At 40.6% G+C, this 24,866-nt stretch overlaps 3 protein-coding genes across 3 annotated transcripts; 1 reads left to right on the forward strand and 2 right to left on the reverse strand.

The window, feature by feature from the left end:
* Window positions 1-2,272: 2,272 nt before the first annotated feature.
* Window positions 2,273-10,206, forward strand: mrps22 (mitochondrial ribosomal protein S22). Its single transcript, XM_031741574.2, has 8 exons — window positions 2,273-2,437; window positions 2,792-2,949; window positions 3,056-3,220; window positions 5,208-5,351; window positions 8,624-8,707; window positions 8,934-9,079; window positions 9,196-9,304; window positions 9,829-10,206. Exons 1-8 carry the CDS (start codon window positions 2,311-2,313, stop codon window positions 9,919-9,921), a joined length of 1,026 nt encoding a protein of 341 aa, XP_031597434.2. The 5' UTR covers window positions 2,273-2,310; the 3' UTR covers window positions 9,922-10,206.
* Window positions 10,207-10,284: 78 nt separating this feature from the next.
* On the reverse strand, window positions 10,285-21,301 carry LOC116321623 (coatomer subunit beta'-like). The gene is made up of 22 exons (XM_031741521.2): window positions 21,044-21,301; window positions 20,434-20,571; window positions 20,180-20,266; window positions 19,855-19,981; window positions 19,405-19,553; window positions 18,954-19,100; window positions 17,351-17,450; window positions 17,124-17,266; window positions 16,749-16,948; window positions 16,386-16,496; window positions 15,723-15,811; window positions 15,517-15,623; window positions 15,268-15,411; window positions 15,008-15,138; window positions 14,613-14,820; window positions 14,177-14,287; window positions 13,588-13,802; window positions 13,383-13,475; window positions 12,934-13,114; window positions 12,715-12,786; window positions 11,272-12,243; window positions 10,285-11,191 (listed from the first exon to the last, which is right to left on the reverse strand). The coding sequence occupies exons 1-22, from the start codon at window positions 21,044-21,046 to the stop codon at window positions 11,108-11,110; spliced, it is 3,612 nt and encodes a 1,203-aa protein (XP_031597381.1). The 5' UTR covers window positions 21,047-21,301; the 3' UTR covers window positions 10,285-11,107.
* Window positions 21,302-22,157: 856 nt separating this feature from the next.
* On the reverse strand, window positions 22,158-24,186 carry LOC116321632 (retinol-binding protein 2). The gene is made up of 4 exons (XM_031741536.2): window positions 24,033-24,186; window positions 22,783-22,961; window positions 22,579-22,680; window positions 22,158-22,306 (listed from the first exon to the last, which is right to left on the reverse strand). Exons 1-4 carry the CDS (start codon window positions 24,103-24,105, stop codon window positions 22,253-22,255), a joined length of 408 nt encoding a protein of 135 aa, XP_031597396.1. The 5' UTR covers window positions 24,106-24,186; the 3' UTR covers window positions 22,158-22,252.
* Between the last annotated feature and the right edge of the window lie 680 nt (window positions 24,187-24,866).

Genomic DNA, 24,866 nt, shown 5'->3' on the forward strand with positions numbered 1-24,866 from the left:
ACTGAGAAACTGAGAGAAATGCCATCATATAAAATATAAAAAAGACTTTTTTCTAAAGTTTCTGGTCTTCACATAGTGAAGGTCAGCTGCATGACAGCCTTCTTTTCAATGCCTGTCTTTGGGCATATGTGTCGCCTGTGTAGAAAAAGTCTAATTTATCCAATTCCTCTGTGCCACAGAGCCACACTGATGGTTAAATACTGGCCTGGATCTCACGTTCCCTGTTGAATTATCACTATCGAATGTTATTACTCTGGTATTAATGCCTTTAATATAGAGCACCAAATGTGGAATAATAGTGTTCCCTCATACTCTAGTGACATTTTCTAAAAATAAAGTGTTGCTTTATTATTAAATCAGGCTTTCTTTTTTTAAAAAGAGATTTTTTTTTAATTCTTTTTTTAATGTTTTTTTTAAAAAAGTTTTTTTCAAGCTTGGAAACAATTGAGTGTCAGTCTGAGAACTATATTACAGTATAAAAAACCCTGCCAGAATTACCCTTCAATCCTATTTTGCCATGCATTACATTAAAAACATATATAAAAACATTAAAAGAAAGCTTGTGGTAGGCCTGCTGAACTAGTTCAAATCAGCACTAGACGGTAATTGCTCCTCCCAAGATAATTCAGAGGTGTTATTTATTTATTTTTATTTTTTTATTTGTTAGTTTTTACTATCTTTTATATATTTAATAATAGTGGAGAGGCATATGTTTGTAATATTCCTATTACTCTAGAAAAATTGGGCATCATAGATGATGAAATTACCTCAATCATTCTAAAGTAGATTTTTACACAGAACTGCATGGAAGGAAGAGCCACCATGGAATTACAAACTATTTCAAACATAAAAGTGACTCACTTAAAAATAATAATAATAACAATATCTTGGAAACTTATACTGAAAAAAATCTTGGTTTGAATTTCCAAGCCAAGCACTTCCGCTAACGATTACTCATTATCACTTCTTTTTTAAAAATATTTTGTTTTCATTTTTCCGGTTGGCCAATAGACACTGCTTATTTTTAAGTCAAGGCTGGAGTGTCTATACAGCGCTGATAACATGTGGTTCGATTTTTTGTGTGTCAGCAACTGACTCACTTGCCCTTAATTGCCCTCTCAGACTCGAGAGGGCAAGTGACTAAAATGCTCCACCGTTCAAGGGCATTTTCAACCGCATTAAGCAAAAATTTCATCCTTTTTACTCGCAACACTTTCCCGCATTTTCCACACCGCCTCAGTTAATCTGAAGTAAGAAAAAAGTGTAAAACACCACTGTACAGTTTTTGTTCGTTCCTAATACTGTAAATATTCGAAAGCATGCGTTTTCTTGAAGCTACAAAGTCATCGACAACTGTTTTTCGTTTAAACACATTACACTATTATTTCTTTTTTTAAATTTCACTGTTAAAGTTTGTTAAAGTAACAGAATTTCTTAAATCTTTTTATATTCTTTTTTTTAAAAAAAGTGGGAAAGAGAAAAAAAACCTTTCGGACACAGTCTTGACCGTCTAGCGTTTAGTGCTACACTTATTTCTATTCTTAATTCCCACACTGCACAAACTTGGTGTTAAATAGGACAAAGTTCAAAACAACCAATGGGTATTTTTTTGAGACAGACCTATCTTTACATAGAAAAAAATGTAGCATATGTTTTTCGCTGGAAGAAGAGTGTGTAATTTATCTTCCAGACAGATTATCCAGTTATCAGACAATTCAAGAACACGCTGTAATGGCAAGTTAGGAATGTGTGTGGGCTACCCAAAATTAAACTGCACAAGAGGAACAAACAAATAAGAAAAAAAGGTCTTTGAAAATCTGATACAATGGTACGACATTTTTGAAAATGAATTATTTTCCAGTGCCCACACTAAGGTCACAAGTGAAGGCTTCACTAGTGAGGCTAAGCGCATGTGGTAGCACAGTGCCACCTGGTGGATATTTTCACTGAGATTTTCTTTTAATAGAATTAACTTTTTAAATATTCTTCTATGAAGTTTTGTTGTAGACAAGTTCTAAATATCAATACTTTACCCCCCCAAAAATGAAGTACCCAAAAACAACACATTAAAAAAAGCTTCTTTTAAACAGCCACAGTTTAACACTCTAAAATAAAAAATAGTTTTAAATTTTTTCATCATTATTTATTTAAACCGCGCAAGGTATGAGAAAGCAACAAACAAATAAAGGTGATTTTATTTTATTTTTCGTAGAGTTGTGCAAACATACTACATATCCCATGATCACTTGGGGGCGGGGGTTCACAAGCAAGGTTGAAAGGTCCTGTCGCACAGATGAGGTAATAACAAAGATGGCGGCCCTCGGAACAGCACGGTGCTTGTTGCGGAGCTGCTCTGGGGTGAAAAATGTGCAAAGGAGCAAACAGATACTGATGAGGTCTGGCGCGAGGACTTTTTGCAGTGAAACACAAGATAAAGGTGCGTTTTATTGCTGGTAACATGACTACAGCTCAGGCTTTTTCTTCGCTGTAACGCTGACCTTGTAGCTCGTTGGGCTCAGCAGTTGGGGTGCCGGAGACAAACGCTCACGGACGCTTTATTGTCGCCCTGCCTTTCGGCACTTATGTGCAGCATGTAAAGGCTTAGCTTCTTTTACAAGCCGTTGTATTTGGAGGTGTTGGCCGGTATAGTCGATGCTTGCTAATCCCAATGAATGATGCTATACAAGCTAAGTTCGTCTGGAAAGTAAACAGTCTACAGTTAAACATAACTGTCACCAAGCCAGACTTTGTAAATTATTTAACTCATTAACTAGTATGTCTTTCTCTGCAGCTGCCACAGACCATGCAAAGCCCCAATTCACCGATTCAGCTGTGCAGGACATTCTCACCAGGATTACAGGCCTGGACTTGCAGAAAGTGTACCGACCCATTAAGCAGGAGCTGAAGCCACCCACGTATAAACTCATGACGGATGAACAGCTGGAACAGGTGCCCTGTAGATGAAGTGTTACAGAGTCCACCCCTTTGATCGCATACATTCTTACATATGTTGGTGTTGCTTTTGTTTCATCCAATCCTTTTTTTGTGATTCTAGGCAGTCGAGTTAGCCAAAGAGCAAGCTAAAAAGCTGCTGCAGATGCCCCCTCTGTTGCCAGAGAGGAAGCCCATCAGCGATGTGCTCTGTGAGGATAAGATCCTTGACGGCATGGACACGGCTAAATACGCCTTTACAGACATCACCTATAATATTCCACACAGGGTACACACTTCTTGTTCTGTGTGTGTTTAACTGGGTGTTAGTTGGCTTCCACAAGTCGATCAACCGCAGTCCTGGCAGAGCAGTAGTTACCCTTCCACATATCTAACTCGCGACTCTTGTATAGGATGTTCCGTTTTATCTGCTTTAAGCCACATTTGCTTCATATCTGCAAGTGACTTTGCAATCCACTTCCACCCCTGCTTCTCATTTAGTCACCATCACGATCAATGTTCCCTCTAATTTTTCATGTGTCTGAGCGAACACACAAACTCCCTGAGCGATCCCTTGGACCACTGTGAGCGACAGCAGACGTGTGCACTGTGGTCACGCCAGCATCGAATCCATCCAAGTTACATGGTTTATTAAAATAATCAAATTACAGCATTTACATTTATGTTAGACTACTTTTAAACTGCTTTAGTCCACTTACAATGAAAATAAAAAAAAAAATCTTGTTCATGACCTGTGTAGTATGTTAACACTATTGGAACTAAAAATAACTTCAACTCCAATTTCGAAAACACAATTTTCTTTTTGTTTTTATTTGTTTTTATAAAGCTCTGACTTGTATTATGAGTCTGTGGTCTGGGAGAGAGTCCTGTAACTCTCTGGCTGCCAAATACAGTATATAATGATCAATGCTGGGCAATTAATTATATAGTTACTCCTCAAAAAAGTAACTCAGTTTGGCAAACAAAGTTTTTTGCAGCTTTTTTTTTAAATGCAGCCAAGGCATTTTTAAATAAACATTTCAAACTATTTACAGAACAATCAGCTGTTCTGCATCAAATTTGATGCCACACAAATTATTTGTGCCACTCCAAAAAATAATTTCTGTCCACTATGAGATAAAGGAGAACAACAGCCTGATACCTGCAGGCCTGACAACAGGAGATGGATCACTCCTGTAACACCTGTAACATTCAGCAGCCGCCTCATTGTTCTGACACACACAACAAAACTATTGACTACACTACACACTAACTACACAAGATTTGCGCTAAACGCCTCAAATCTCTCACATCTCAAAGCACCGCCGTCACTCTTAAAACTTCCCCCCGTTTCTTAACAACTAGATGTCACGTTGCCATATCATTTTTTTGATTGGTCGACATGGTACTTTTTTGGACGAATAGGAAAGAGAGAGGGGGGTGGGGGTTTGTTTTTGCTCACAGGTGGAGAGTGCTTTCGATCGTTTTCCTTATAAAACGCTGTTTTTACCGCTTCTTCCCGCAGTAAATATAAACAGCGATAGTATTCAGGAAGAAAACCAAACATTGCAGATATTTTTTATCATAACTCTGTTTTTACGTGGCCTATCAACACAATTTAAAAACTGGTATAAAGTCCACACTTTTTCCGTCAATTGTTCCGTCTGTCCTGCTCACATCTCCAATGGTTGTACACGTTGTCATTAACGTGGCTTCACTGCACATCAGCCACGTCGCTTTGCTAGCTAAAACACCAGTGTCGGCACATAAGGACGCTGTCATAGCCTGTCAACGACGTTGATTAGCTGCGTATATACGAATGTGAATCGCATTATTGGCTGGACTATGGGATAAGGTGGCATCATTCTCATCCCATACTGGAGCAGCCAGTCACTTACTGACTAACACTGCAAAACAGAATTGTTAAAGTATTAATTTTAATTTCAATTCAGGTTAGATTTTTTTTTTTTTTTTTTTTTGTGCGCAACGCAGATTTTCTGTGCGCAGAGACCGTGCCAGCAGTGCGCAATTGCGCACGTGCGCAGTTTAGAGGGAACATTGATCACGATTGCTTTTATTGATACCTGCTCTGTGCCAGACTGCCATATTTAAAATACAGACTTTTTATTATAGGGGTCCTGACTGACGTGAGCTTCCATAATATATATATCTGTATGCCCTTCATTGCCTAAAACTCACCGATTTGATATGGCTGTGGATTCAAGAATGTTACTAAAATATACCATATATATATATTCTGTATGTCTTTTCAACAGGAAAGATTTATAGTTGTACGGGAACCTAATGGAACCCTTAGGAAGGCCACTTGGGAGGAGAGAGACCGACTTATCCAGGTCTACTTCCCTAAGGAGGGACGCAAGCTCACTGCACCACTTCTGTTCAAAGAGGAGAACCTCAAGGTAGAACCTAAGAATTCTCCCACCTCTCTTTCTTCTTCTTCTTCTTCTTCTTTTGAAATTGTATTCCATAAAATTCCTTCCATGCATCATTTACAGAGCTCAGGTTTTATAAGTGGCACCAGCCTTCTGTAGACAAAGGCTTCATTTTGTGCCCATGAGGTTTTTCCTTTTACTTGTCATTGGTCGCAGTGAAAACATCATGCGCTGAAAGTGTTACACTAGAGTGTGTAGCTGGCCCACAGCAGATACTTGGACTTGAACTGCTGTAGTTAATACGCTTAATAATGGCTGCCTTCCATTTATGTCTGCCTGATCCAGCGTCGTTTTATTCTGCTTGCTGGGCTCATCGTCACAGCTTGCTGAACACTATTAGCCATTATTGTGAATTGTTGGATCTGTGATTTTTTTTTATTTTATTTTATTTTTTGGTATGCAGCTCATGTTTGCACTGATATAAAATGAGTTGATGTAGTCTACTCTACTTGTCAAAATTGTTTTTTTATTTACACATAGTCATCATTATCCTTGTTTACATTGATGTTCTATTAACAGGGCTAATAAGGGAAAACTCTTATTTGGACCTAATTTTCCAACCTTCATGTATTTCAGAATTGACTATGTGCACGAGAAAATGCTAACTTCCTGGTTTGAGGCCGGATGTGGGGTTGCACATTTCTGGTAGCTTTACTTTGCGGTAAATCGCTACTGCGAAGATATACTCCAAAATCATATCCAAAACTTGAAAATGGAAAGATTGCGTTAAGTTCCAAAGAGCAGAAGGTGGGAACACTCACCACTGTTGTGTCACAAAAAAATCTAATGATAGATTTTGACGTTTAACCACTTAAGCCCCACGTCTCCGGTACCGGGGCAAAAAGGAGGAGATCACGTTTAATCGGTTATAACGCGGGTTGAGAAATATAAGTCCAGACGTGTGGTATCCACAGAAACCTCATAATCTCAGCTAAAATGTCATATAAACCATTTCTACAACCACCAAACACACCGAAAATAAGCCGCGATTAAACGAGCAGTTACGTAAATGCGCAGAAGTCCGCTAAACAAACAAAACCGAACCAGAAATTATTCAGACTTCATATAAGTAACCGGTTAAAGATAGGCTGGTTAACTCCCAGAGCTATCACTGACTCCACACACCAAGTTTCACCACGATCAGACCAAAATTCACTAAATTAGCCGCAAAAGAAGACCACAAAAACACACAGCGGCGCAAATGCGCTAAAACAGAAATTGGCTTACCGTCCCGATTATTTTCGCCGGTAGCCGGTAACCACGTGATTGACGTTTAAAGAGTTTAGATCGATTGGTTGTTTGCATCACTCAACACAAGCAGAACTGCATCACTGCAGCATAAGACACATCGTCCACATTCAGAAGCACATCTCTGTATAGTGACTGGTCTTATTCTTTAAACAGGCAAATGTTCAGCATTCAAACTACAGGTGAACAACAGTCACAGATGTTTCCCGTTATGTCCACACCTACACAGCATGTTAACAAACCGTGAAAAAAGCCACACAAAAAATGAACGATTGCTGGTGAGGGTTTCTATACATTAGTATGTATGAAGGGAATGTTGTGACTTACCTTCTAAATTAAAAAGTGCAGTACTGGATGTCCACGATGTCCACCCATCAAAAAAATAAAATTGGCTACTTGATTTCACCCATCGCTGGTTATTTTTAGAACATAACACCCGCAATAAACGAGGGACAGCTGAGAAATATAACATTTGAATCCCTTTTCTCCTTTACTCTGAGGCGTGGGGGCAAAATATCGACAAGTCCGTGAACATCATTTACAGATATATTGGGTAAATGACCAAGACATCTATAGAAATGTAAATCGACGCTTAATTCATTCATTTGGTTAACTTCTTTTGGACATTAAACAGGGCGCGAATAGGACACCGGAAACAAAGCTCCACACAGGATTTTCCGCACCGGAACTAGCATATGCTATCGTGCACATAGTCAATACTACTGCTTGTATAGCATTACTGTGGATACATTGTATCCATACATGGGCACCAAATTTTAGTTTATTATTTATTTTATTCTTTGTAGTTTATAATTGCAGATACAAATTAAACTTTTAATTACTAGAATAGTAAAATCAGTTCCTTTTGTAGTCCACCAGAGGGTGCTGATGATTGTCAGCATGCAGGAGGAACGTTCATTCAACAAATGGGCATCAGAGAAAGAAATGAGAAAAGCACCATCTGCATTTAAATCAAAAACATGTTTGTTTTTCTTTCTTTTGTAACAAGTCGGGGACAAAAATGTAGTGTGTAAGTGAAATACTCTGAGAATGTTACAAACGTGAGTTGTCTCACGCACCGCCATCCTGAAATACTGCTGACTGATTACAGGACACCTCATGTTAAATCAGCTCAGCCAAAAAACAACTAACACTTGACCTACTTATCATGATTCAATTTGATTCAATTCAATTCAGTAAAACTTTATTGATCCCAAAGGTTGGCCCTGAAGGAAATGACAAACCTACCTCGTGAGTGACAAACCTACCTCACTGTTAACAGTGAGCTAAGAGAATAGGGTACATGCTGAAGACACTGGAATAAGATATGTGACACTGTCACAGTGTTTTATCACAGACACAGCCCTGTCTAGACTGTACAGAGGAGAGAACTGTAAGGCCGAGGAAAGTTGGAGTAGAACACAAAGGGTTACATTAACTTGCAGGCTGTGGATTCATATGTGATTAATATGGCTCATTTTCTCTCAGAGGAGCGTTGACTGCTGTCTCATATTCTAAATGTATGTAATGGTACAGCAGTCCACACATTTGCATTCAGTTGTTTGACTAGAATGTAATACAAACAGCTCAGTTTGACAGGTGGGTGCAGCATTTACGACAGGTTTTAATGACAATGTAGGTCCGCCTGTGTGCCTAACAATTAAAGTCATTCAACTGGAAGAGACTGAAAACCTTGTCAATATTTGTTTTAATTAATAAGATAAAGTTTATCACTGGAGGACATAATTTGCAGATAAATCACAGTATATGTTATTGCAAACTCAGCATATCACAAAATGTTTAAAATCACAATAAAATATCACGAGTGAAGTGTTGTGATAATATCATAATCTACACATTATTCTGTCCATAAAAAACAGCTATTAACCACGAGTAACAAATGATCATCACCTCATGTTGTTCATTGTCACTGTGTGTGGAGGGTTTCTTCAGTACACTGTTACCCACTGATACCTCTTTCTCTTCATTAGTTGGTGTTTTCCCAGGACCGCCATGAGGATGTGTTGGACTTGTGCCTCGTCCAGTTTGAGCCAGACTCTTCAGAATACATCAAGGTAAAACAGTGAGCTTGTGGTATTTTGACCTGATCGTCGGCTGCACTGAGATCTGTAAACTGTACCTAGAGCTCGTTAAGCTGTGAAATTTTCTGTCCTTATATATGTTCTCTGCTTTATTTGATATGAAGTGAAAAAAGGGGCATGCTGATTGTTGTGCTGATTATTTACAAATGAGCTACTAAATCATCAAGGTCTCTATTCATTTAATGTGTTTTGTGTCTAGGTACACACGGCCACATATGAGGACTTGGACAAACATGGCAAATATGATCTGCTGCGGTCCACCAGACACTTCGGAGGCATGGCCTGGTACTTAGTCAATACTCGTAGGGTGGATGGGCTCATAGTGGACATGCTAAAAAGAGAGCTGTGAGTTTTGTTTTTTTAAGCTTTTGCACTATTTTAGAATTGAGTTACATTGAGTACGCTGTACCTGCTGGCAAAATTCTGATCTTAGCCTTCAGTGTGTGTGCTGGTGTTTCCAGGCTCCAGGATGCTGTAAGCCTCGTGTCTCTGTTCCACATGGTCCACCCCCACAGTGAGTCTGCCCGGGAAGCTGCCAGCCAACAGGCCACAGGCACCGACCTGCTTAAGGTAGTTGAACTGTGACAAACAGTACCTGCTGATTCGTAGCTCTGTTTGGCACTTGAGTTCATTTAAAGTCTGTTTAACGTATTGCTATTTGATCTAGTTTACATAAATGGTATTCCTGGATATTCGAGGTGAATCAGGAGTCAGTGTAGCTCCTAAGAGGTCAAATCTAGGCTGTTTCCTGCATTAGACGTTTGGGTTTTTCCTCTAACGTGGGAATAGAGGGACCAAGTCCAGGATATATCAGGACTTATTTGTTCTCACAGGCCTTCAGCCTTGAAGTAATGGGGAGAGACACTGAGAATGACAACCATTTAATGTGAGAGGTTAGCGGCAGGAGGTGTGGGTGTGTGTTTGTCTTCTACATTCAAGGCCTCTCATTTAGTCACGGTTGATTTCGAAACCCAATCTTAGCTGTGTTCACTACGTCCAGTAATAATACTATTAATACTGTGATTGCACTTTGACTGTATTTTAGTGTAATTGATCTCTGTTCTTTTCCCCTTTGCTCATGTGTGCCCCTGCAGATCTATGCCCAGAGGGACTCCCAAAGGTCGGGGTACATCGAGCTGGCTCTGCAGGCCTATGAACAGACTGCTGTTGAGGGCTCTGCTTCATGATTGCTCCATACCTCAATAGAGAAATGCTATACAGAATGCCGGGAAATCCTGCCTCTCATGTATAAAATATGAGTTTGTTGTTTTTGTGTTGGGCCAAGAGTAAAATATGGTTCTCCAAAGGAAACCTTTTCACATCACAACCAACAATTTGAAGAGTTGGCTGAAACGTCTTGTGAGATACTTTAAGATGTTTGTTTCTTACGTGGAGAAATTGTCTGTGTAGTTCTTTGAATCAAGCTTTGTGTCTCCTTATATCATGTACATAAAATAAATACAGCCTTTGTACTTGAGTGTCATGTTATTGGAGTTGTATGAGAGACTGTGGAAGCTCCTTTAGTTTACTCTCCAAGAAAACAGTCACAGTAGCATGCAGTTTTTATTTCGAACAAAGGAAGCAGAAAACCATTTTAAACACACTAGCAACAGCAACATACTGTATGTTTTTGATCATTTAATAAGCTTAAAAATAAAATTATGACTTTAATTATGAAGACAATGAGAAGAACCAAATGGGGGGTTTGCATGACGTGGTGTATACATAAAGTGGAATGGCATGCAGAAGATTTAACTCGCATTGAAATAATTTGGAGTCGGATGCTTGTGACATGAGTAACAGGGAGAGGTATTGCGATTCTTTCCTATTAAAGCTATGTTTATGTCAGCAAGTAAAGCTGGAAGCACTTAAATTCATTTGAGACACAGCAAACCCCAAAGTATTTATTTAAAGCTACTAACCATTTAAAATAAAATAATAAAGGCACGCTAGCAACAATGAAGAAATGCCTATTTGTCTGTCGGTACACTTTTGACTTTAATACACTGGATCTGCAGATAGTGTTAAAATACAGCCTGGTCTCATCAGAGTCGTGGCTGGAAACCAGCAAAACAGCTCTGTCCCACTGAGGCATGGACAGGCTTCCTAAGGTTTTCACGGTGTCTGGCATCATGCCTCGAGAGCAGATACTTTGGGATTTGTGGGCTGCAAGGTAGGCGGGTTGGGCTTATTCCATTGTGTTTGATTAGTCTGGGATCTGGGCAGTTGGGAGGCTGGTTTTTGTGGTGTTTGGATAAGGGTTTAGGCCAGACGTAAGAATGCAAATGCCGAATACTCACTTTAGTCTTAATTGTTTCGATTTATAAAACTCTTATTACTGAACAGAAAAAATGGCTTGTGAAAGACTAGTTTCTATTCACCCAGGAAATCTTCATCTAGGTTGACATCTGTGGTGTCAATATCGTCCAGGTCAAAGTTGTCCAGATCATCCAGGGCCTACAGGTGAAAGACAAAACAATTCTGGATTTAACATTCAAAGCAATATTAGTGTAACAGTCTTATAAACCTTTGTTTACCTCATCATTCGCCTCGAGGTCCTCTGGCAGTACCTCAGTTCTTTCAGGACCTTCCTCTTTCTCTTCTGCTGCATTTCCTTCTGCATGAGCTACGGCGAGGGCTAAAACCTCTGGCTCAGCCTTGTGAATAACAGGAGGCTTTACTGGAAGTTCTCCAGTTTGTTTCTCTTGTTCTCGTTCCTGCGCCGGGACTGGCTTCAGTACTGGCACTGCATCTTCAAGCGAGTCTAGCAGAGGATCGAGGGTCAGCTCCGGTAAAATCTGGACAGCTGTGTCCAGCGCTGGAACATCTGCGGTTTCAAAAGAGATGAGCTCCTCCACTGCTGTGTGTGAAGGTGCTGTTTCTGCAACAAGTTCGCACGTAACAGGAGTCTCTTCTGTTTCTGCTGCTCCACCCATTGTACCTGGAACTTCTGAGGGGATCGTATCTTTTTCCAGATCTTGAATGATCATTTCACCAGGTGCTATAGGCTCGGACATAACTTCATTATCGACCGTCAGACCAGCGCTAACCAGGACATCCTCAGCTGCTAATGCCTCATTTGGTGCTTCTTGTGTTGTTAGAGTGGTTTCTGTTTCAGAAGCACAGACAGCAGGTGGAGCTTCAGTTGCTGGAGATAATTCCAGGTCTTTCTTCACGCATGACCCGACATCTTCCACAGGACTGAGCCGTACCATCTCAGCCTCCTCATCAGGCATCCTGGTGATCTCCTCTACAGAGACTAGAGTGTCTGCTTTAGTGCCCACCTTCACTGCTTTAAACTCACATGATTCTGACACTGCTTGTTCTTCTGTAGCAACAATTGGAAAAGGGTCCGCTGCTCTCAGGACAGATTCTTCTTCACTTGCTGAAACAGGATCAGTCGACTCTTGTTTTAGTGAAGTGTCCTCCTCCACTATTGCAACTTCTGAATATGTACTTTCTGTTACTACTGGCACAATGGCGGCCTCACTAATGCTCTCCGCCCCTGGCTTTAAAGAAAACACAGAACAATCAAACTCAGAAAAGGAGTTGCAGTGTTTGCTCAACCGCTGGCTTTGATCATCTGTTTAAGTTATATCTTTTTTAAAATTCATATACTACGTTTAAGTTTTACAGAAGGAGCAACATCTAGCACACGGTGGATGAAAGAGAACAGTGTCAAGTGTGAAAGGAGCTAAATCAGTGGTAAATTTGAATGTTTTTTTTTCCGCTTCCCGCAGTGAACCATTACAAATTTTTTTCATTGTTGTTATCATCCATTAGCTAATATTGTTGCCCTAGAGACACATATTAGGTTAGGATATTACACTGTAGTCAAGATACCATGGAAGGAAATTAAAAAAGACTGGTATGCTGCTGTGACATTTATAATGGCTCAGGCACTTATTCACACACAAGAGCAGCCTGTTCGACTGCACTGACTGAATGAGCATGTGTAGAGATGAAGACTGTGCTCTCACCTCTGAGTCCGTGATTTCTCCTTTAGGTCTAAAACCTGCTGATTCCTCCAGAACACTGCGCTCTTCATTTGGCTAAAGAACCAAAAAAAGTGGCATCTCAGACTCAACTTTTGTTCAAAGTATGAACAGCTATAGTCCAACAAGCTTTGCAACTAAATGCAAAAATCTTAGATGCTGATTTAACTTTGAAAATATAGTTCGACTGACTCTCGCACTGACCGTAATGAGAGGGTATTCTGCAGCAGGTCTGACCCCAACATGAGTCTCCTTCAGGTACTGCTCAGCCAGCAGGGCCTGCTGGAGGCCAGGGAACAGGTTGGTGTACTGGCTGGGGTCAGCCAGAGCATCTGCTGCCTTCTGGTTAACCTTGGAAAGACTCTCCTTCCACAGCTTCACCACCCTGAAGGAAGAGAAGCACACGCAGCGCCACAGTGATGCATAATATATTATAGAAATTCTCATTAATAAGAAACAACATTTTTCTAAAAACTCTGATTCAGACTAGTAATTATTTCAACAGCTGGGAGGAAAACAGGAACTTAATATAATTGCACACCAAGTAATACATGCAGAGGTTCTTCAGGACACAAACAGATAGGCTAATGTAAGCCCACAGGCAGAGTGTTACACTTGGACATATGTTAGGTATTCATTAGAAGCAGCATTACCTTGAGACATGGCTGGGCACATATGTTCTTGCCAGGAATGCAGCTTCTGGCAGTCGATCTGTTTTGATCAAAAGGTCCAGACATTTGTCCACTCTGAGCAAATACAAAAAACACAAGGATGGTGATGACAGAATAAAAGAATAAAGTTTAAACACATAAGCCAGTTTAAACACCTCCTTTGTGCTCTTTACCCTGACACACTCACCTCCCCTGCAGGAAGTAGGTGAGGAAGGCCACGTTGGTCTTCCCATCGCTCTCTGCCCCCTCAGCCAGTTGGCCCACCATGTCAACGTTGCCCGAAGTGGTGGCCAGAAGCAATAATCCCCCATAATCCTGAGCTTGGTGGAGACACTCCTGAGCCAAGCTAAACTGGCACTTTGTAGTTGCAAGCTCTGCCAGCTGCTTCCATTTTTGTTCTGACTGACTCGGCCCCCGAGAGCAGAGGTGCCAAAGAGACAGGAGAGCGGATTATCTCAGGACGAAAGGCATGAACCTCGACAACAAAACCCTGTAAAGCGGTTACTAAATAAGGGACACCAGGTCTGTGACTCACACTGTCAGGCATGTATAGGAGAAATAACTGATTCTGTGCACATTATGTATCATATTACAGAGCTGCTGAATAAAAAACAAAACCAATAATCATTGACTTATTTATGTGAATATACACCACACAACTATTCCACTCTGTAGCTTTAGCTAACTTTAGCATTTTGCTCAGAGTAGCACAGTGTCTAAAGACATCCTTACATAGCTGCTAACATTTAGTAGTAGTAAAGTGTCCGAGGTCTCACCTCTGCTTTCAGGGCCAGTTGATAGGCTGTCTTGAGCTCTCCCAGCTGCAGAGCAAGTTCAAACTTATGCTCTGGGTCAGTGGACACAACGAGGGCCTGCTGCCTAAAGCCCTACACAGCACAAAATAACATTCTCATTAGTCTGTATTCTGTATATTATCCTCTCTCACTTGTTGTGATGGCCAGCAGTAGAGGCTAGATATATGAAGCAATATGAATGGGGGGAAAGTGACTGCGTGAGAAGCCAAAGCCCTTGCATGATAAATATGTTTTATAAGAAACACAAAGAAATTCTGCCCAGAGGTATCACTCCATCTGGCTGCCTCATGTTCTGTAAATTATGCATTCGTCCAAGTCCTGAATTTTTACTCAGCTAAAGGAGCAAGAGAAGCACAAAGATGGATTTCCAAGGGTAAAAGCTGGCATGCAAACATACCTGTTTCTCCAAGAAGCGGGCTACACGGGTCTGCTGCTCCTTGGGAATTGTGGGTAGAACCTTGTCAGCAGTGCTGAAGTCCTTCCTCATGACAGCTGTCTGATATTCTAGCACAGAAAGCAGCAGCGAATAGCTGATAACGTTCAGCTCCTTGTCTCCGAGGTAGAGACGGTCATCCTTCGGGATGTAGCCAAGCAGATACATCGTCCTACACCAAAGAAAGACAGTCTGTAGTTTTGAATTTACTGGATAGCAAGTGGAAATAAAACATAAAATAAGACGCTAAATTGATTCATAGCCATACAACTGATTTTGCAGCATTACAGGAACATTTATGAATATGCCAAGGAAAAAGAAACCAAAATGGATTTGCAGATACATATTTGTGAGTTTACCTGTCCATGTGAGCAATGGTGATTATCTCTCCTCCTACATAATAGCTGAGTCTGTTAACAGAGCTGGTGTAGATGAAGCAGTCTCCCACCCAAACCCCTGTCTTTACCACCTCTTGGACCTCCCCCAGCACCTGACCAGCAGGAAAAAGAGGACAGACAGAAAAGAGATTGAGAAATTATCTAAAAAGGTAACAGAATTCTTCTAAGACGTCCAATTTTTACTTAAATAGTCTAGACAATTGACCATGTAAGTCTCTGACCTCAAAGGCAGCCTCTATCCCATCTTCTGTCACCCCTTCTTTAGACTCCTGGGCTGTGGACACTCGCTCTGGTAGGTAGCGCAGCACGAAAAAAGACTCATCTGTAGCGATACAGACGAGCTCCCCAGAGTCAGACCACAAGACCTAAAGACACAATTAAAAAAAACAAAACAACTCCTATTAGAAAGCCACAGTAGTAAATTTAGTATCGACTTAAGCTGATAAAGTGCTCATTGGATTATAGCTGACATGTTTAGGCTGGATCTCAATACGCCGGATCAATTCAGAGCTCTCCCAGTCGTAAAAGGCCAGGCCGCTGTTTGACCTCACTCCTAGTAGGCAGCCACCAAAGATGCCTGTAGGGATGCAGGATAGTAATACATATTCACAGATACTCACACATATGCTCTCAAATATATATTCAAATTCAAACAAAAACATGACATGAAACTCACCTTCAGCTCCAAATTCAGGTTTGAATGTCTTCTTCTCTTTGAAGTTCTTAAATATTTTGACCACACTGTTGCCCTCTCTGACTGCATACCTATAACAATATGAATAATAATAATGTACCAGACCACAGGGGACTTACAGTAAGGCTAATCAGTCCTTTGACCATTTTCAGGAGTACATATTTTGGGTTTATGTTGACAGTTAGATGAGCTAGTTAAAATCCTGTTTTTAAAAAAATTACTCTGCATTTAATCATTAGTTATTATTAATCTCTGGCTCTTCTTCACAGCATGTTTTTGTCCTCTCTCTCCCTCTCTCTCTTTATCCCCAAACAGTCTCAGCAGATGGCTGCCGCTCCCTGATTGGCCTGGTTCTGCCAGAGGTTTCTTCCTGTTAAAAGGGAGTTTTTCCTTCCCATTGTCGCCAAGTGCTTTACTCGTTGGGGGTTGTGTCATTGCTGGAGTTTTTGCTGTATTACTGTAGGGCCTTACAAAAAGAAAAGAGCCTGAAGGCTACTGCGATTTAGCAAATAAAACTAAATTGAACTGATTTGAAATTGGACGATGTGTAAAATGTAAAAAAAGAGAGCATTGGTTTTCTTATCTAAGTCAGCACAAAGTATATTTTCTAAAATGCTGAGCCTTAATGTAAAAGTAAAGACTTACTGTGAAGAGTCGTGCGCCCAGATAAACTCCTGAGCAGAGCCAAAGCTCTTGTTCCTCAAAGCCATGGCAGTATAGATGATGTACTCCCCATCCCCACACACCACTACAAATCTGTCAGTGTGCAAAGATACAAATTACACACATGATTATCAAATTATACTTTAAGATTTTTACCCCAAAGACTCAGTGAGCATGCAGGCTGCCACTATCTTACCTGCACTGAAACGATCATAGGCAATTACACTATAGTTAAATCTAGTTCAAGTCTAATTTACACTTTAATAACGGTCATATTTTGGTTAGAGGAAAAAGAAACATTAGTCAGAACTTCATGCTGTTTCCACCCAAAGCCTGGAGCTTTACCTCCCATTAGGGCTGTGTTGGATTGTCTGGGGGTAAATCTCACAGCTTCCCAGGTCCTTCACACTCAGAGGGAGCCTTGCTCCATCCCTTATCTCAGTCTCTGTCAGTGCCTTTAGGTTGGCCTGCTGCACTTCAGAGTGACGAGCCCAGATAACCTTCCCGCTAGAGTCCATGGACATGACGGGCTCCACTCGACCAATCTGAAACAAAGAGGGAGTGGATGAAGAAGGATTAACAATAATAAATGGAAAAAAGAGAGAACGGTGTATGAAGAAATGGAGGACAGAGATGTTACATCATCAGCTGAATCTTAACCACGTCACTACTTAAAAAGTCCATTCAGAAAATCTGTGAGAAAACTACAAATATAACTACCTTGATGATGATGCTGCCTTCATCAAAGCCTATAGCCACACTGTTGGAGCTGGGCTGGCCACATATACACCACACCCGCTCCATGCCATAGTTGAGTGTGTTTTCCAGCCGGTAGGTGTTGGAGTGCCACACACGAACAGTGCCTATGGAAAGGACAAAGAGGTCAAACCTTAAGCAAGATGCCGTGCCCATTTGGGAGCACAAAAATGTACGAATGTTTGACCCACCATCTTCAGCACCTGTGAGAATGATTGGCAGCTGAGGATGGAAGCTGACGCAGGTCACATTCTGAGCGTGACCCTCCAGAGTCTGAACACAAGTTTTGTTCTAGGGAGATAAAGCACACACCGTGTTTATTGTTCTTTTCACATGTGGTAAGATTTTTATATGAATGCACATGAACGTGTGTATGAACTGTCTATATTAACGCTGAATAACTGCTTAAGAACAATGACTTTCCATTTAATGGCTTTATAGTTAAGAATATAGGGAGTATTATGGAAACTCCTTCCTATTTTTTACTTCTACTACAGATGCACCTATTACTGTTGCTAAATTAAATGGGAACAGCAGAAATAGAAATGGTTACATAGATATGGTTTTGCTTTCCATTCATGATAACCATATGAGTTATTTAACTGTCCTGATTTAGCTGTATTTAGAATAAAAGGTATGTATCTTTAAGGCTTTTTACTTATTTTGCTTTTTTAGCATGTACAGTGTACATACATAGAAAAAAAATCAAATACAAAGGGCTCTAATGTCCAGAAAACAATGATAGCACTTAATTGTGTCTAGTTTTTAGCGAATGAGAAACACCTTCAACATTGCCAACAAAACAAACACTTCATCAGGGCAAGGAAATTTCAGCTATGGGTACCAATGTTCACTACAGTTTCAGGTAGACCTTGAACTCTTTCAGTCACGTCTTCAGACTAAATTTGCAATCTGTGCTTCGCACCCTGATGCACACACACCTTAACTGAAAACAGCTTTGCCCAAATCTTGTAGATAGAAACCAAAGATGAAAGACTCCTCGAGTTTAAGCTGTCATTAACCTTGAGTCAGCACTACATGTTTTTCATATTTTTACATACTCTGGTAGATTGTGGATACTTTTATACAGTGCACCAACATCACTGCTGGCTCAGGGAGCTAACTTCAAATATGAAACTATCAAAAGACTTGATAGTGTTGATTATCTATTTTGGAGTGGCGATGAGAGTTTGGCCTTTTGTCCATCATTTTCCATGTTTGCTTTTATAGACTAAAGAGGAGTTACACTGATGCAGGAAGGATAACAGTGCTCCCATTTGAGTGACAGGTTGCTAGGTTACCTCAGTGAAATGAGTGTGATTATTGTGTTGACAATCAGACCATCCAAAAATGTCTGCATTACATTTTTTTGTTGACTGAAATTCTAATATCTTATTTATATATTAGCCCTAATTAGTAGGTACCTGTGTCTGTGTCATGCACTATGTGCAGTGTTTGGATACTCCTTGCAAACCAAGCTAACTACTGTTAGCGGATAAGTTAGACGTAACTTTTCATCTAAAAATAAAATAAAATACACATTGGTCAAACTGAAGGCTTGAAAATAACAGTGGGTAATGTCATAGTGAATATGTCCATCTTTTATATACAGGTTATGGTGGAAATATTTTCTTAATACTGTAGTGTGTTGTTATTGTATTTTTATTGTTTTTTGCGTACCTCTTTGCATGTTTTGTATAATAGTCTCACATGTCACATAATTATGGCAATAAACTGTTTTGACCCTAGGGTGCAGAAAGGAAGAAAAAAGCAGTCTAGTGTGTTTGTGATAACCTGATAATCCCATATCTTGACCAGGCGATCATCAGCCCCTGATATGAGGTAGGGCTTGTCTCCTCCACTGTAGTAATCAATACAATTCACTCCCTTCTCATGACCCTCCAGAGTAAAGTTGGGAGCCTTGGAGCCCATCTGCCACACCTACAGTACAACAATTGAGTTGTTTATCACTGAGCAACTGAATAATGTCAGCAAATTACTGCTCCTGTCTCACTTAAATTCTGTTGTTAGCAGTAGTGTTTCTCAAAATGAAGACCACCAATCCCCCTTTTCTTCCTCCTGTAGAGAAACTACACCTGTGTGTTCCTCCTTTTTGTCTCCTTTAACTTCATTTAAACTGAAAAACACTTTCATTTCTTCATGGCCTACAGCGGTCTTCCTTGCCTGCTCTTACAATTACTTTCCTGTATTCGCTAGGTGTGCTTGTGTGTGCGTGTGTGTATACCTTAATAGTCCTGTCCAGAGAGGCACTGGCAAACTGGTTGTTGTCTCTGGGGTTGATGACAATCTGCATGACATAGTGACTGTGTCCCTCAAACACCTGACTGCACAACCACTTTCTGTCCCAGTCCCACAGCTTGATCAACATGTCATCTAAAAACACGGAAACACGAGAAACGTAATTTCAATTCAATTTTATTTACACACCGTAGCACCACATCACAAAAAAAGCCAGACACGGAAAGGCCATCCAACTGCTGTGATCGGTTGGGGTGAGGGAAAAGGCAAGGAGAGCAGAGCATAGAGAGACAGTAAACAAGAAGCAGGAAAAAACATGATGATGATGATGATTTCTGATTACAGCTTGCAAAGTTTAAAAAGTTATATGCATGAGGTAACATTTTATATGAGAGCATTTGTGTTTATGTGAGTATGTGTGGTGGCAGTTTCCTACCACTGCTGGTGAGGATGTATGGCTGTGTGGGGTGGACAGCGATGCATCGGATGTAGTCAGAGTGAGCCTCAAACAAGTGAACTCTCTCCAGCGTGTTGTAGTTAAACACACGGACCTGCATGTCATCCTGCAGACAGTCAAAGAGATTTGAATTTCTCTGCCCATTAGAAACGGGTCATCTACCAAAGCCAACATTACACACAACAGACTCATTCTTTTTAACCTTAAAACTGTCACATTTGTATTGTTATTTGCACAAAAAACATACAGCAAAAGTAAAAGTAAAAGCTTTGAATCAGCAGTGCACATGAATTCAAATACTTACGGCTCCAGTGATGACCCAGTGTTTCCTGGCTACAAACTTGGCCACTCTTACAGGCAGATCACACAGCTCGAATGTTTTCACTATCATCTACACACAGAAAAAAGCCCCATGCTGTCAGACTACATCACCATTAAAGACATCAAAACCACAGACGAAGGAAGATGAAAAGATTGGTTATTTCATGTAACCACTCAACGAGCGATTAGGGGGGAGATCAAACGGCTTTGTACAAATGTGCAGAGACGGATAGTGACCTGTGTTTCATGGTTCCAGACCACCACGGTGCCGCTGTAGAGGCTGACCACCATCCACGGCTCAGTGGGATGCAGGTCCACACTCTTCACCCGGTCTGACCGAGCTGTCAGCTTCCGCTTGATGTCCAGTCTCAGAGGCTGTGGAATAAGAGTGAAAAGACAAAGAGATAATAACGCCGTTAAATATGTTAAAGTAAGCTTTAATCATCCAATTTTGTCAGTAATCAGCTTGTCTCAGCTGCTGTTTGATTTCAATTTTTGGCTACCTTGAGGGTGGGGTTGTGTCTGTTGATACTTCTCATACCAGATTTTATATGCATGCCTGCTCCATAACTACAGGTCCTTTCAAGTCTTTTGGTAACTCTGCTTATTTAGTATTACGAATGCATGTTCAAAATATCCAACAACCAAAAGACAAAAGTGTTTTTTTTTAGCCTTTTCATTGTCTCATTTTGAGAGTTTAAGACATACAAAGTTATCCCAAGTTATTATGTCACAATTATTAGGTCGCTGACAAACGTCCTTAAAAAAACTGCAAACGAAATAACTATAATTTTTTTCTTAAATAACCGAAGTCACATAAACAGTTTAGTTTTTCAGTTGCACCTACCATGACTGCACATCGGTGAGTCTCTGCGGTGCTGTCTACTGTAAATACGGGCCTCACTGCTGCCTGCCTGTGGAGCTCAGCGGAGCAAGTTTCTGTAAGAAAGTTCGAGGAGCTGCAAAAACTACCTCCGGTACAGATTTTCCAAAATAAGCCTGAACTCCCAAATTTCAACAGGGCTATAAAGCCAAATATAGAACCAAAAGGCTGAGTATAAACACCTGTCTTGTAGATTTTGCTAGTTTTAAAAGCGTTTGTGCAAATAAGTATTTCTTCAATAACAAGATGTTAGCTCTGCATGTTTACACTTACAGGAAAGCTAAGCTAGCAGTAGTTCTGTACATATAAATATGGCTTAGAAAATGCCATTTTATAACAGGTTTGCTCGTTTTCAGAGCTACACAATAGCTGTGAATCAACTATTAGGTATAGTAATTAATGCAACACTAAATATATAAAGGTAGATATTTCAACAAGTTACAGTGGGCTATACGGGATAGATTGTATCCTGTTTTACAGTATGTGTGCAGGTTTATATATAGGTGCTGCTTCCTGTTTTGGGGGGGTGAGCACCATTTCAAACACATTTCGTATTGCTCAGCAACAACATAAATCTTTTCTTGTGAAGACAAGAATTTCCGGCCTGTATATCTCAGCCGCTGTGTGATTTACACAGCTTCATCCAACGTGGATTCTTCCGCATTTCTTGTAGAAGCAAAACACGGTGTCACTTGTAAACTTTTACCTCCGCATTTGGTGCTCAATAATTTCCAAGCAAATTATTATTTTTATGTTTTATTTACGTTTGTCTGACAGAAGAACAGAGTTTAATATGAACGTTATTTTCTGACGCATTCCTTTATTCATTCTGGCGTGTTTAATTTGTCTTTCTCTGTTTTGTATAGTTTAGACATCAGACATTATTACATACATTACTTACATATCAGAGAAACCTTTAATTATAAAAGTGAATTTTAATGTATAAAACATGCACTCTTTATGTGTTTAAAAGCCTGTACTTTTTAATCCAGTACTGGATTTATGAGCAAGGTTGGACTTCACTTTTTGTATGCATTTAATAGACAAAATATATCACATCAAAAACACAGTAAATCAGTACAGTTGTGTGACATCAGTTTATTGCAGCTCTCCATAATCACATTATAAAAAGACACAGCAGACGGTTTTGTGCGGATGAACTTCATTCCCGTGTTATTTCGCCTTCTTAAATACTTGGTGGCAGACTTTGTCGAGAACGTGGATTTCCTAGAACAAAAGGTACAGACCTTCAGACTTAAAGTTCAACATGGTGCAACACATGGCTGTCTAGATTACACAACAAGGCTGAGCCCGCATGTTTTTTTTTAGATAGTGATTCATTATCTTTTTATTGTTATTGCCCGCTGTTATGACATTTAACTTACTTAATGGATAAGATTCCATTAAGTAAGTTTTAACTGCTTTTGATTCAAGATTCAAAACACGAGAACATCTAAATATATGGCAGAAATTTCCCAGCATGTCACGTTTTTTCTTACCAGGTGTAGTAGGTCTCCCTCAATCCAGTGTCTCCAGCCACGATTTTCTTTCTCCCCCTTCTGAACACACACCAGCTTATCCCCATCCCAGGTAACTAGTGTCTGTTACACCACAATATAGAACAAAGACATAGACCTTAATGCATCACTGGTGTTCCAGGTGCACTTGTTAAAGGTTCTCGGAGTAAACAAATTCAGTCCTACCTTGACGTTTCGGTTGTCCAGTCCCTTTGTGTACTCATCAAACTCCTCACCCACAGTGAAGTTGACCTCGTAGTTTCTGAAGGTGCTGAGGGTCTTTGTTTCAAACTTGTCTCCATTCTGGACTATCACTTTCGTCTGATGCAGGTGGACGGCGATCTTCCTGGTGGCAAAGTCAATGTCTGCAAGCATGCAGGGATGCAAAAAATGAATGCAGGGTCAGCTGAGGCATCAGCTCTTTGTTGGTCTGTGAAGAATATTCTGTCCTGTCTTTGTGCGCAGACACACCCAAAGCACACATCCAACAGAAATGCACACAACACCACAGGCCACTTATTATGATTCCTCTCCTACCGGTCCTTTTGACAGTTTCGTTTACCCTTTAAAAATGACCTTGCTCCCAGTCAGAAGAGGCCTAAATGAGTTTCTCCATCCCGCTCAGTTTGGGCTCTGCCAAAGAGAACCACCCATCCTGACCGTTTAGATATTCATATCCCATTTGCCCTAAAGTGAAAATTCAATTTCTTCCCATCACTCTTACAGATGAGGTCCCTATATTTACCCATCTAAATGATATTTTTGACCCATTTCCATAAGGATGTCATTTTCCCATCCGCTGGATGGAAATGAGGCGGAGGCATTGAGGATTTCCTGGATTTTGTGTGAGCCGAGTGTACCGAGGGTTGTTTTATGAATTGCAGATAGAGTCGTGAATAATGAAAGTGTTTCTGGGCCTGATCAACGACACGCCAAAAAAAAAAGGAAGGAAGGAGAGCCTTTTTTTTCTTCCCTCCTTCTTTTTTAAAAATTGACGAGCTGGCCCGCTGCCTGATCCAGGGTCGGAATCTGTCTTCCATTTCTGCGGATCGTGGAGGATGAAAATGCAGAAAGGAGTGAATCAATATTTATTTGGCGTCGTAACAGACGGCAACCGCTCACAGAGTGGAGGTTAACTCAGCCTGACAGCAGCTCAATGAGGAAATGAAGCAGTGCCATAGCACTCTTCTTTTTTTTCCCTTCCTCTTTCCACTGTCTTCATCTGTCTCTCACACTGCTGCTCTCTCATCTTTTCTGTCACACACATGCTAGATTTCCTGCCCAGACCTTCCTGTCTACTTGGCTGCTTTTAAATACATCACTGTAACTGAGCTACAGTAAGCTACAGTGTGTGTTTTTGGGTTGGATTTTTAAAGAGAGTTGCCAAGCCAAATTCTCTCCTATGCCGTATCAGATTTTGCATGAGCGCGACTTACCGAGGGCCTTCATGACATCTTCAAAGTTGTCATTGCTCACCATCTCCCAGCGTCCATTGTAATCTGCAGGCATGTTTGACTGGTGTGCGTTTGGAGGCAGGAGTTTGCCGTAACGTTTGTTTGTCAAGCAAAGAGAGAGGCAGTGCGTCGCCCAGCCCTTTATATATACCGTGTTTGTTCCTGTGTGTGTGTGTGTGAAAGTGCTTGAGTGTGCATGTGTGTATGTGTTCACACTTATACCACTATGTGAGGACCAAAATTTCAACTATTACTATGCTTGTGAGGACCAACATTCCCCACAAGTTTGAAGGCATTTTTCAGGGTCAAAATGTGGTTTTAGTGTCAGGGTTACAGTTAGGTTATGGTTAGGTTTAGGCTGAGGTTTGGGGTTAGGCATTCATTTTTGATGGTTAGGGTTAGGGTGAGTGGATAGGGAAAGCATTATGTCAATTAGATGTCCTCACTAAGATATAAAAGGAAAGCATGTGTGTGTGGACCAAAGGTCAGGGTCATTGTTTGTCCTTCCAGTGAGTGTGTGTACATGTATGCAGAATAAGCTCAGGTTTGCATTTTTTTTGCATTGTAAACACACTCATGTGGGTTTGTGTGTTGTGTTGTGATATAAAATCTCATATTACCTACAGCTGAGAGTAGACTTTGTGCATGCTTGGAGGTCTGAGCATCACACTGATGCACTGTAAAGAGTCTCCTGCACTTGTTCCAATCTCCATTTCCGACTTCCGCAATCACTCATTCTAATGTGCTGGAGTGGAGATGAGCTGTAGTGGAGCATGGAGATGTGTGCTGATTACCTTAGCGATAAGTTTGGGAGTT

Source organism: Oreochromis aureus, linkage group 14 (assembly GCF_013358895.1).
Source record: "Oreochromis aureus strain Israel breed Guangdong linkage group 14, ZZ_aureus, whole genome shotgun sequence".
NCBI classification, from domain to species: Eukaryota; Metazoa; Chordata; class Actinopteri; order Cichliformes; family Cichlidae; genus Oreochromis; species Oreochromis aureus.

Coding starts and splice junctions, on each gene's coding strand:
- LOC116321623 (XM_031741521.2), bottom strand. Junction 19,554..19,854: donor ATACATCCTCACCAGCAGTG/GTAGGAAACTGC, acceptor CCGTGTTTTTAG/ATGACATGTTGATCAAGCTG. Junction 16,949..17,123: donor AAGGCAGCATCATCATCAAG/GTAGTTATATTT, acceptor TCTTTGTTTCAG/ATTGGTCGAGTGGAGCCCGT.
- LOC116321632 (XM_031741536.2), bottom strand. CDS start 24,105: ATGCCTGCAGATTACAATGGACGCTGGGAGATGGTGAGCAATGACAAC. Junction 22,962..24,032: donor AGATGTCATGAAGGCCCTCG/GTAAGTCGCGCT, acceptor GCATGCTTGCAG/ACATTGACTTTGCCACCAGG. Junction 22,681..22,782: donor TGGACAACCGAAACGTCAAG/GTAGGACTGAAT, acceptor GTGGTGTAACAG/ACACTAGTTACCTGGGATGG.
- mrps22 (XM_031741574.2), top strand. CDS start 2,311: ATGGCGGCCCTCGGAACAGCACGGTGCTTGTTGCGGAGCTGCTCTGGG. Junction 2,438..2,791: donor CAGTGAAACACAAGATAAAG/GTGCGTTTTATT, acceptor CTTTCTCTGCAG/CTGCCACAGACCATGCAAAG. Junction 8,708..8,933: donor ACTCTTCAGAATACATCAAG/GTAAAACAGTGA, acceptor TTTTGTGTCTAG/GTACACACGGCCACATATGA.